Source organism: Prionailurus bengalensis, chromosome X, assembly GCF_016509475.1.
Source record: "Prionailurus bengalensis isolate Pbe53 chromosome X, Fcat_Pben_1.1_paternal_pri, whole genome shotgun sequence".
Classification (NCBI taxonomy): Eukaryota; Metazoa; Chordata; class Mammalia; order Carnivora; family Felidae; genus Prionailurus; species Prionailurus bengalensis.
Window position 1 is genome coordinate 98,366,681 of NC_057361.1, and position 12,912 is coordinate 98,379,592.

General features: G+C 51.6%; 1 protein-coding gene across 1 annotated transcript; it reads left to right on the forward strand.

Moving 5' to 3' along the window:
- Positions 1–1,177: 1,177 nt before the first annotated feature.
- Positions 1,178–9,638, forward strand: PGRMC1 (progesterone receptor membrane component 1). The gene is made up of 3 exons (XM_043571122.1): positions 1,178–1,606; positions 5,004–5,159; positions 8,281–9,638. The coding sequence occupies exons 1-3, from the start codon at positions 1,279–1,281 to the stop codon at positions 8,382–8,384; spliced, it is 588 nt and encodes a 195-aa protein (XP_043427057.1). The 5' UTR covers positions 1,178–1,278; the 3' UTR covers positions 8,385–9,638.
- Positions 9,639–12,912: the final 3,274 nt, after the last annotated feature.

Consider the following 12,912-nt stretch of genomic DNA (forward strand, 5'->3'; position numbering starts at 1 on the left):
TGTACCGGGCTTGGTTTTAATTATTTTTCCCCCTTCTCTCTATCCTTTCTTCCGCTCCGCCCCCCCAACCCCCGCCCCGGGCTGGTAACAGTAAAGAGGGCAGCCGGGTTAGGATTCTAAAGGGTATAGACAGGCCTTCCCCTGTTAGGCCTGCTCCAGTGCAGCCGGTTGGCCCAGCAATGGCAGGAGGAAATACCTAGGAAAGGAAGGGACCAAACTCAGGATCTCTCCAAACTCCCGCTTTCGTCTGGGATACAGCACAGGGAGGTGGCGACTGCCAAGGGTAGCTCGGCAGACTTCAAATAAAAGAACGCTGCCAACAAAGAAACTTTTGGTCATTATTCTGAGCCAAAAAAAAAAAAAAAAAAAAAAAAAAAAGCGCGTTAACCACAGAGGGTTGCTTGCTGATGCGCTGGGACTGAGCAAATCTCTGATTGCCGAGAATGAACTCAACGTAAATCCGGCGAGCCGATCCGTCTCCCCAGATATTGGGAGAGTTGTCGGACAGGGGCCCGTGCACCGACTGGAGCTACCCCGGGGGTGTCCACGCCACAGCCTCGGGCGGGGAGGACTGGAGAAGGGTCGTGGAGGAGAGTCAAAGGGGGCTCCCAAAGTGGAAATGGGTAGTCTGGGCCTCCAAGGTGCAAAAGGAGCTGGAGGAGAGAGTTTCCTTCCTGTCCCCCAAGAGAGCCCCGCGGCCCCGGGGGGGATGGGCGGGGAAAGGTGAGGCTTCAGAATGCAAGGCGGGGGAGAAGCCTGAAGCGGCAGAAATGGAGCCGTGCGCGGCGCGCATCAGGTGGCGGAGGGGGCCTCCGCCAGAGCTCTGCAAAGCCGAGGCTCTCGGAACCGGTCGGGGCACAAGGAGCAAGCGAGGGTGCGGAGGAGGGCTGCGCGCTGCGTCGCGCTTAGCTAGAGGATGGCGCGACGATGGCGTGAGGCCGGGGCCGGGGCCTCGCAGGTAGGGCCGAGGCGGGGGGGGGGGGGGGCGGGGGGGGCCGATCCCGCGGCGCCAGGGTAGGCGGGATCCGGCTGGGGGAGGGGAGCGACGGCCCGGAGGCCAGGTGGGGGGCCCGAGCTGGGCGGGGCGCGGCGCCCCGGCGGCCGCGGGGGAGGCGGGGCCGGGAGGCTCCGCCCGCCTAGGCCCCGCCCCGCCCCGCCTCCTCCGCTGGCTAGTCCTTGTCCGCCGATCCGTGCGCGCCACAAGCTCGCAGAGAGGGAGGAGAAAGCAGCCAGTTCCGGAGCCCTCCCTAGCCCGGCCCAACCTTTGCTCCAGAGATCATGGCTGCCGAGGATGTGGCGGCGACAGGCGCCGACCCGAGCGAGCTGGAGGGTGGCGGGCTGCTACACGAGATTTTCACGTCGCCGCTCAACCTGCTGCTGCTCGGCCTCTGCGTCTTCCTGCTGTACAAGATCGTGCGCGGGGACCAGCCGGCGGCCAGCAGCGACAGCGACGACGACGAGCCGCCCCCGCTGCCCCGCCTTAAGCGGCGCGACTTCACCCCTGCCGAGCTGCGGCGCTTCGACGGCGTCCAGGACCCGCGCATACTCATGGCCATCAACGGCAAGGTGTTCGACGTGACCAAAGGCCGCAAGTTCTACGGGCCCGGTAACGGCGGCCGCCCAGGGGACGCGGAGACAAAAGAAGGGGCCCCGGCCCGGGGCTGGGTCCGGGGGAGGCGAGGGGGAGCGAGGCGCCCCTGAGGGGAGGAATGGCGATCGTGGCGGGGCGGCTCCCAGCGGCACAGGGCAAGGGGCCCTCAAGAAGTGCGGCCGGCGGGGGACGCCGCCAGCGCCGGGATGGGGGCGGAGGGAGAAGGCTGGAGCGCCCAGGACGGGATGGGGGGGGGGGCGGGCGAGATCGTTAACCGGGAAGGGGGGCACCGCCGAGCGCAGTGTTCGAGGCGCTTCGAGGGCACGGGGTTTGGGGCTTCCTGGAAGGAGGGGCAGTGTCGGGCTGGAGAAGGGAAACGAGGGTGTCTCGAGGGAAGCCGGGGGGGGGGGGGGGGGGAGGTCCAGCCTCGGAGAAGATGCGGAGGCCGCTGCCGCCGGGAGTGGCCGTGGTGTAACGTGAAGGTGCGGGAGATGGAGCGCGGAGGTGGGCTTAGCAGCAGGTCGAAGCCGCGTGCGCGCTGGCGGGTGATGTGTGTGTGCGTATCCCGTGTCCGTGGCTCGCCAGGCGCGTGTGTGCGTGCGCGCGCGCGCTTGGAATGTGGCATGTGTCAGGTATGTGTGTGGCATGTGTTTGGTATGTGTGTGCGCGCGCTGCGTGTGGCCGACCGAAAAGCTGGGAGGTGAACGCGGAGATTCCGTGGGGCGGGGGGGGGGGGGAATAGGGAGCTGCTCGAGGGCGGAATGAGGCTGAACGTAGCGGACAATGGGAATGTGGCCAGATGAGAAGGTAATAGAGCATTTCAGTCTATAGCGCGAGAGAAAGGACTAGAAGCCAAAAAAAAAAAAAAAAAAATTAAAAATGGAGGGAGAGAGAAGTGGGAGGATCCTGGGAAACAAAAGGGGTAGGGCTGTGAGGGCTGCTGGGTGTGGGGATTTCAGGAAAAGCCAACCGGAGGGGAAATGAGGGTGGCTGACTGCTGAGCCATTGGAGGACAGCAGGCCCGAAGGGCCTTAGAGATGAGGCTTTCTAAGCCTGCTGGTGGATCAGAATCACCTGATGCGCTTGAGGAAAAACACCGATTCCCGGCTTAATCACCGCCACCGTGGAGGAGTCTGTCGGGGAGGTCCAGCAATCTGCATTGTAAGAGGCTTTCCCGGGGGCGCCTTTGAGAAACGGCCGGGTTTGGAAAGTCGTGCCATGTAGAATATTTGGAGAGGAAGGAGGTTTTAGCTCGTTTAATACGGACTCCTAAAAACCGAGAGCTCAGGGAGTGTGTCCACATCGAGAGTACTCTCTCTCGCTCGCGGGTGGGTCTGGAGAGAGGGAAGCGGTCTGGAGACGCGCACACATACCGGTGATCCCCGTCATCTCCACTCCTGCTTTGTCTTACTCGCCCAGTCCAACTAATCAAGATCAGATGTGGGAAAGTTCTTACGGAACTCGTCCCCTTAGCAGTGTTTCCTCGTGGCTGATTTAGAAGACCTACTTTCTGTAGGCCGTGTAGCTGTCAAGATCATTTGAAAACCACACCTCTATTACCGGCACTTACCCTGGCACACCTAGAGGCGTTTTCAGTGGACATAATCATGTAAATACCCGTTAGTACTGAGCTGCACCATCAAGTAGTCCAAAGACGTGCACGGGCCATCATCCTATGATTGTAATTTGCAAAGTCATTGGGAGGAATGTAGGCCTGTGCACAGAAACACAACACTGGGAATCAGGCGACCTGAGTTCTAATCCGGGTTGGATTACTGACCAGCTGTGTGACCTGGCACGAAGCATTGTTCTCTCTGGGCCTTAGCTGTCCCTCTGAAAAATGCTGAGGACGGCCCATTGGGAGATCTTCCTAAGTCTCTACCCTGCGCTGTCGTCCTGTGAGCCCATGAATGTGTGATACCATGTGCAAATGATAATCTGTGTTACAAAGGATTCCTAAAAATGATTCATTCCGGTGCCCATTATTCTATGCATGGCACCTTTGTGGGCACTGGGAATACAGCAGGGAGCAAAACAGAAAAAGGGGCTGCTCATGGAGCTTATATTCTAGGGAAGGTACATTCTGGTGAATATATTCCTAATGCTCCCCTTGGGCCATTTTTCAGTATTCAGTGACTATAATCTCTGAAGTAGCAAGGTCCAAGCCAGAACAATTGGCCTATTTTCAAGTACTAGATGTTACCATGTCCGCTAGAAGTGTGTGTGTGTGTGTATACAGTGTGAAAACTGTGAATCGTGTCATGTGAAAACTGTGTAATGGGTTTGTTGGGTTTTGCCTTCTCTAGTGGGAGAGCAAACAACCGGTTTTCTTTAGAACCTTATTTGCGTTCAAAAGTTGGTCATAAGTTTTGTCTAATTTATACACAAATAAATTCCTTGTGGATTGAGCTTTCCAGTGACCAGGGGGCATATTGAAACTTGATCCGTTCTCATACTTGGCCTCGTGGTTACCTACAAACTTTTTAATGTCAGAGTTGCTACCCAATCTACCTTGGGGAAACAGCACATGGTTTAAAGTACACTGGATTCTTTTCATTTACTTGTGCAATATTTAAATAAGTCTAAACATCCACGTCAAGTACCTACAAAATGATTCACCGCTCCCTTAGACAAAAGTCTATATAATAGCATTCTCATGTCTCATATATTTGTTTGGGATATTGATTCAGTCTTTGTTTTCCATGAAAGTGTGAGGATTTTGAGTCTTGTCTTCAAGCTCACCAGAGTGACAGAGGTGATCTCTGTGCTATTTCTTCTTTATTGACAGTGTAGATTATGTAACATGAGGAGAGATTTCTGAACCGCTGATAACTCTCATAAAATGATTTCTCCTGCAGATACCGCATGTTAATGTTTAATACAGTCTCACAACCAAAGATCGCCATGAGATACTTTGGAGTCGCTAAAACAGATCAGAATACATTTTATAAGGAAATGTTTTCATTTATGCCTTAGTATTTATTACCTTAAGAAACTGTAACTTCCGCTGCCGTAGCCCTAGTGCCTAGAGGAGAGGCAGGCTCTGGGTTCAGTCCTAAAGCCGGATTCTGACCCGTGGGCTCAGTGTTATCTTAAACGATTTCCTACCACCGCATCCCGCCCTAGGAGATAAGCATTCATGGCTTTCTTATTAGCTGTCTGAAAATCACAGGAAATGGATGATGATGCATAACATACTGATTTGTGACAGTCTGAGGACAACAGATCCTCCAGTATCCACCATGTAATGACAAAAGCATCAACGTCACTTAGGGGTTCCAAATGGAATTGGATACTGCAGAAGGGGGCTTTCTTCCGTTGATGGGTAAGGAAGCTATTTCCTATGTATGAACCACAGGGAAACTGTCCGTCTAATAAAGAACTGATCTCTGGTTTGGTTTTGTTTCTTAAGAGGGGCCGTATGGGGTCTTTGCCGGAAGAGACGCATCCCGGGGCCTTGCCACCTTCTGCCTGGATAAGGAAGCCCTGAAGGACGAGCATGACGACCTTTCTGACCTCACTCCCGCCCAGCAGGAGACCCTGAGTGACTGGGACTCTCAGTTCACTTGTAAGCATTTTTGTAAAATTGTGCCTGGATCAAATTTCTACCAGTAATGGGATTCACGGCAGCACAATAGTTACTACTAAGCAGCCTGGAACTGGGGAGCCTTTTGATAGGCTCCTGAACGGACGGATCAAGTTCATGGCTTGAAGTGATTGCAGCAGTGCTGAGTCACCTGCCATGATTGCGTCCAGTTTTTAGCTAGTTCCCCAGGGAAACTTGGGTTTCTGTTATTTAAGTTTTTGACGGGTTTGCCTGGATTCCACACTAGGATTCGGTGCTTGGCCTGTCGGGGAAAGGATCATGGCCATGTAGGCTACAGAGAGGGATTTCAGAAGTCCTTACGAGCAAGCCTTGCTATTTAAAAGCAGCCCACATTTCTGTTGAAGAATGGGAGACTTGTGTTCAACAAAACAGCTTCTTTTTGAATCTAACTGAGCCTGACTATAGGCCTCATCTACAAATGATGCTTATAATCTGCCCAGCAACAATGGTGTCTGCATTTTTAAAAAGAAAGGGAAAAGGAGACACTTGTTTCCTGGCTTATGCTATGGGCCGAGGTCTTTGGGGCTGGAGGGTGGGGGGAGGGAGGACGGGGATTAGTTCAAATTTTGGGAGTTGAGGAATCAGCACTTGTCACACCGAAGCGTTTATCACTTTAGCAACATCTCACTGCTAAGAATTTGACTAACCTTTCCCAGCTTTGAAACAGGATATAAAGACCATGACCATCACTTTCAGATTTTTTATTTATTTTTGGAGCACCTGGGTGGCTCAGTCGGTTAAGCACCTGACTTCAGCTCAGGTCATGATCTCACGGTTCGGGAGTTCGAGCCCCGCGTCGGGCTCTGTGCCGACAGCTCAGAGCCTGGAGCCTGCTTCCGGTCCTGTGTCTCCCTTTCTCTGCCCTTCTCTCTCTCTCTCTCTCTCTCTCTCTCTCTCTCTCTCTCAAAAATAAAAACATTTAAAAAAATTTTTAAGGATTTTTTATTTTTTTTTTAATTTCTTTTAATGTTTTGTTTATTTTTGAGAGAGAGCGAGATAGAGGAGGAGCAGAGAGAGAGGGGGAGACACAGAATCCAAAGCAGGCTCCAGGCTCTGAGCTGTCGGCACAGAGCCCGACGCGGGGCTCGAACTCATGAACCGTGAGATGATGACCCGAGCTGAAGTCAGACGCTCAACCGACAGCCACTCAGGCACCCCCTAAGATTTTTTATTCTAAAATGCAGTTTTCTATTTGCTGTTCTCTATAGCCAGTTAAATATTACTGACTCTTTTGGCTAAATCCAACCTTTTTTTTTTTTTTTTTGAAAATAATGCTGACTTCGGTGTTAATTATTAGCCAGCTATGGCTCTACCCCTAGATTTTGAATCCCAAGCAGACAAAGTATAGCTTTCAAGTCTAGAGGCAAGTCTTTTTACTTTGAAAACGTGGTTCAGCTATTTAACACTATCTAACACAGTCCCTGGTTTTCTTGTATCCTAAGGATGCTTTTGTACACATAGAGAATATTCTTCCGTATGAAACCAGCGAGTTGTAATTTATTACTGACAAAGCTCTATCTTCTAGGGCCTGCCTTCACCAAGGAGGTAAAAACCGTAAAAACTTTCCCCCGCTTCCACTAAGACCCGCCCCAAGTTCTGTTGTGACACCGGAGCTCCACTCAAAACTAGCGTGGGTTCCCCTTAAAGCAGGTTTCTTGGGCGCCACCCGCCTTTTATTTGCTTTATGCAATCCCGGGCACCCTAGGGACCTTTACAACATGTTCAGATAGGGAAGTTCCAGTCTAGTGATTATTTCACACCAAAGCCGGTCTGGCTGCCTGGTTAGACAGGTTGGTTACTACCTGTTCAGAAAGAGGAGACCCGGCCCTCTTGGCCTCTGGCATCCATAGGCTTAATCCCTCATGAGCTTGACCTCAAGAATGCAGCCAGTGGGGCCGTGATCCCTTCTCCTGCCTTTTGCATTCTGGTTTGCACCCTTAAATCTGTTGTGTCCAACATCTCCAGTGCTCTCCTGCCTCCTTAATCACTTGCTTTTAGCGATGCATAGCTTGTTGCTTGTGTTGGGAAAAACCACCGTCTCCCCCTTTTCCTCCATCCACTGGAGTCCTCGTTCCTGCCCTTCACTGTCACCCGTCTAAGAAGTGCTGGTCCCTAACCACTGCTTTCTTACTCCCAGCGGTGCAGTTTCCGCCCCCACAGTCCCGCAGAACTTCCCTTCCTGAAGGTTTCCAGGGACCTGCTTCTTGCCAGTATTAACTTCACTCCTCCCGCCCTTGTAGAGCTCCTGTCACGTGCCCCCGCCCCCCGGGGGGGGGGGGCCCTCTCCAGAGTCCCCAGCTCCCGATGGAACTTCATTAACTCGTATTTCCAGTTTTGCTTTAAAGTAGCTCGCATCCTTCCCTTTCCATTCCCATGGACGTCCTGCTTACTCCTGGCCCTTGTTCCTTCACATAGTGATGTGGCCGCCTGGGCTCCCTGCGCTGGGCCTCCTTGCTGTCATCTGCCTGGTCTGCCAAAGCGCTGGTTTCCCATGCCGTTCTTTTGTCACAAACCTTCAGTGCCCTTTGCCACCTGTAGACGAAGCCCAGACGCTTCGGGCCGGCTGTCCGCCACCTCCATCATATTCGCCCACACTGCTTAGCCAACCTTCCTCCCGCGCCGCTGAGCTCTCAACTCGGTCTCCCTGACGTTCCCCAGATGTGTGCAGCCTCGCCTGCGTGCCTCGGTACGCGGCATTTTCATTTTCTGAAATCCCTCTTGCCGCACGTCCTCCTACGCGTCCTCCCAAGCATGTCGTCCTTCGTGAGGCGTTCTGAAACCCTTGCAACTAACTCCTAGCGAGCCCTGCTCTCCCGCTTGTGCACACAAACACGACTCTGCGTCAGCCTTCCCTTGCACACTCCTCGCCCGACACACCGCCACCCCTTCCGTGTTTCTTCTGAACACAACTCTTAATTCCCGGTCCCCAAGGCCTGTGGCATAAGACCTTCCTAACAGAGACCTTCAAGAAGCCCGGCACATCGCCGCGTGGACCGTAGGCCTCTAGTGAATGTTTGCAGGTGGGAGGTAGTGGTTCTGGGTAAGGCACGAGAGCGATCATTTGTGTTTTCTTTGCCTCCAGTCAAGTACCATCACGTGGGCAAGCTGCTGAAGGAGGGGGAGGAGCCCACCGTGTACTCCGATGAGGAAGAAGCAAAAGATGAGAGCGCTCGGAAAAATGATTAGAGCGTCCAGTGGAAGCATATCTATTTTTGTATTTTGCAGAATCATTTGTAACATTCCAGTCTGTCTTTAAAACATGGTGATTTCCAATATTTAGAAACGTTTCGAACTTGGCTGTAAGTTTTTGTAATTAACATCACTCGTGACACTGATACACAGTTAACTCCCGTCTCCCAAGTGCATGATGCGTTTGTGTGTCGCAAATCCAGACCGTGAACTGCAGGGCCGTAATACAGACGTTATTACCGTTCCCTTCTCTCTGTAGTCAGTACGGGCCGACTTTCAGTTTGTTTTTCCTGAAAGAGACAGGCAAGACTTGGGTATTCCCTCCCTGCCCAAGCAGGTAAAGGTGTTAAGTGTGCAGAGCCCTTCCAGCAACCGAGAACGAAGGATGAACTTGCAGTCCCGACGTTCTCGAGACGGCAAATCCCTCATTTCTCAATTGACTTAGCTGCACGATTTCTGTTTTATCTACCTCTAAAGCAAATCGGCAGTATTCCAAAGCCTCTGGTATTGATTAAAGAAAGCTGTCCATTAAAAAAAAAAATTTTTTTTTGAAATCTCAAAGCTGGGCTCAGTTGGGAAAAATACATTCGCTGTGTTTCTAGACCGCCTTACGATTTTTTTTTTTTTTTTTTTGTCCTCTGGACACTCAGATGCCCCCGCTAACACAGCGGTTATACAGGGAGGCTTGAAATAGGATCTGAACATTCGAAGGGAAGCCTTGGAAGAAATCAGCCGGCTTGCCTGAAAAGCTAACTCCACGAAGAAAACGTAGGGACCCTCTTCCCCATCCCCATGTTCACGGTGGGACGATGGTTATCCGACCCGGTTTGCCGCGAGGGGGGGGGGGGCGTGCCGAACAGAACACGCGTTTGCTCTCCCGGCAGCCCTCGCGCCCACCTCTGGGGAACGAAGAGAGTACAGGGCGCCGTAGCCACACGGCTCTCAAAATCCATTCGTTAAGGTAACCGTCATTCTTCTGTCCCGACAAAAGTAGCCGCCACAAGAGGAGTCGGGCCGGGTGTCTAGGTCTCTGATAACTGGGTCTTTTCGGTTAACAATAAACTTAGCTTAAGTAGACTGTACAGTCGTATGAATTCGTAAAAGTATATGAACTAGTGAGGTCTCCAACCCTTGTAACTGTAGTTGAATAGTCCTTGTATTTTCTTGTGAACCGTGTTTAATGGTTTTACCTCAGATCAGAAAACAAAATGAAGTGCTTTGGTCAGTTAATAAAAACGGTCTTACCCAGTATAGCGTGGTGGGTTGTCTTTTTTTTTAAACCTCGGAAATCAGATTCGGTCATTTTACTTTAGCTTAATATTCAGTTTTGCTCCTGAGGGGTGTGTGTGTGTGTGTGTGTGTGTGTGTGTGTGTATTCAAAAAGAAACCCGTTAAGGGGCAAGACCTCAGACCCTCACACCACAAACCAAATACCAGCTTATCTGGTGAAGAAGTAGTGAATTGAGGGGCACCTGGGGGTGGCTCAGTCGGTTAAGCGCCTGATGGGTTCAGGTCATGGTCTTGGGGTTCATGAGTTCAAGGCTCACGTTGGACTCTGCACGGACAGTGCGGAGCCTGCTTGGGATTCTGTCTCCCTCTCTCTCGGCCCCTCCCCGGCTTGCTCTCTTTCTCTCTTTCTCAAATAAAAATAAACCCGGGCTCAGTAGGTTAAGCGTCCGACTACGGCTCAGGTCATGATCTCATGGTCTGTGAGTTCGAGCCCCGCGTCGGGCTCTGGGCTGACAGCTCAGAGCCTGGAGCCGGCTTCGGATTCTGTGTGTCTCTCTCTCTGCCCCTCCCCTGCTTGTGCACTCTCTCTCTCCCTCAAAAATAAACATTAAAAATAAACCTAAGAAGACAGTGAATCGAGATTAGCTAAGCTGCCTTAATTCCAACGTACAAATGGACATTTTTTTAAAAAACTAGTGAATTTATTTTTTGTGACTTGTCAAATTCTGCCTCAGAACTTTTCTAAACTCCAAGGCAGACCTCTGCCTTCGGGTCCATAGCAAGGTTATTAAGGGGTAACTGCTGATGGCATTAGCAAGTGCCAAGGCACGGTTGGTTGTTTCCGTTTCCAGATACCATCTGACCAGGAGAATATTCAGGAATTCTTTCACGGTAGCTAATTCCCCTCCTAGCAAAAGATCAGATTTGCGTATGCACTTGGTTGTATAAATACAGCCTATTAATATTAGTGTTTTGCCATTTTGACGTTAAAATTGGCAGAGTTTTCGTACGAGGGATGTACTCCCTGGACGAAAGAGGGCTTGCAGCTTTCCGGTTTTTCTGTTACCAAACGTTGCCTATTTCTTTAAGTTTTTATTTATTTATTTCGGGAGGGGGGGCAGAGAGGGGGAGGGAATCCCAAGCAGGCTCCATGCCATCAGCACGGAGTCCGATGCGGGGCTTGAACTCACAAACCAGGAGATCATGGCCTGAGCCAAGACCATGGCCTGAGTCAGCTGCTTAATCAACTGAGCCACCCAAGTGCCCCTGTTTTTGTTTTTAAATGAGCTTTTCCCCGCCCCCCGCCCCGCCCCCACTAGGTGTCATGCAACTAATATTCCAGTTGCCTGTTTCGTGCCAAGCACCCTGTCACGCTGTGTGCTTCTGGGAAGGGGTGGGAGGGAGAAGTTGGGCCACCTTGCAGCCTGAAATCTTTCAGATGCGAAGATTAGGCTGCTCCTTTTTCTAAGCTAAACGGGTGTGTCCGATGCCAAGAGGAAAACATCCAGGGCCCTGTTAAAGTTTCAATCTCAAATAGCCCGATTCCCCACCATTGAGAATGAAATCAACGTTGTATTGATGACATGTAAAAGGATATTACTAGAAGGCAGGACTTCAGTCTAGAAACTTCTCAAATCCAGCTAGCATATTCAGAAGCCACATTATGTAAAAGGTGCCATTTAAGATGGGGGCGTGGAGGTTACAGGCACCCGGCCAGTGGGGGAGGTGTGAGGTGAACATCTGCTTGTTCCCCTGCCTTTATCCAGCCCCTGCAGAGGCCCTGCGTTCTCAGGACTAGCGTCCTAAGCATTCTCTCCGTGTTTGCCGCGCCTCCCCGTATCTGTGGCTTCTCTACATAACAACACGTTCACAACACGTCGTCGTCGGAGGGCCAAACAGGCTAATCCTAGACCCAGAACAAGCATCCGGACGGCCCTTGCTGTTTCAGAGAGAGAGCTTTCTGACCCCCCCCCCAAAAGGGACCCTTTCAGCTGTAAAGTACCCAGATTGTACTAAGGTACAGGCAGCCTTTGTTACGGAACACTTCGAGGCAGCGTGCCGGACGCTTCACGTGAAAATACAGGTGACACCCGAACGGTCAAAGATTGACCAGGGAAGCCCCTGAGATGCCCCCACACCCCCACTTAGTCCCGGCTATTGTAGAACTTGAACACTGCCACCAGGTGCTGAAGGGGTGAAATGAGATGCCATGGAGTCCGTTTTGCTACCTTCAAAGATTATTGATAAAACCTTTGCCGGGGCGCCTGGGTGGCTCAGTCGGCTGAGCGTCCGACTTCAGCTCAGGGCATGATCTCGCGGTCCGTGAGTTCGAGCCCCGCGTCGGGCTCTGTGCTGGCAGCCCGGAGCCTGGAGCCTGCTTCGGATTCTGTGTCTCCCTCTCTCTCTGCCCCTAACCCACTCGCATTCTGTCTCTGTCTCTCTCAAATATAAATAAGCATTAAAAAAAAAAAAAAAAAAAAAAAAAAAAAACCTTTCCCGAAGGGAGGATAGTCTTAAGTCCAGATACTATCATTTCACCTTATCCAAACTGAAGCTCAAACTGTGATCTTCGGTTGTGTGAGCTCTGACACAGTTCCCAAACATCAGCGTCATAAAGGGAAAAATTGCATAGAAGCAAAAAGGCTCTTTTTAAAAATTTATCTTTTCATGTTTATTTTTGAAAGAGACATAGAGACAGAGCAGGAGTAGGGGAGGAGGAAGGGAAGAGAGAGAGAGGGAGACAGTCCGAAGCAGGCTCCAGGCTCTGAGCTGTCAGCACAGCCCGACTCGGGCCTCGAACCCACAAAACGTGAGATCACGACCTGAGCCGAAATCGGTCACCTAACTGACCGAGCCACCCAGGTGCCCCTATAATTTTTTTCTTAACATTTATTTTTGAGAGAGACAGAGTGGGAGCAGGGGAGGGGCAGAGAGAGAGGGAGGCACAGAATTCAAAGAAGGTTCCAGGCTCCGAGCTGTCAGAGCTGTCAGCACAGAGCCCGACGCAGGACTCGAACCCAAGAACTGCGAGATCCCAACCTGAGCTGAAGTCGAGTGCTCAACAGACCCCCACATAGGAGCAAGACTAAAACTGGACATGGATAGGGGCGCCCGGCTGGCTCGGTCGGAGGAGTGCGCAACTCTTGATCTCGGGGTCATGAGCTGGAGCCCCATGCCGGGTGTAGAGAGAACTTAAATGAGTGAATGAAACTTAAAAAAAACAACCCAAAAACTGGGCACGTAGATTTTCACAGAAAATGTAGATGATGCACGTGGTAAATGAACAGGCAGTAGG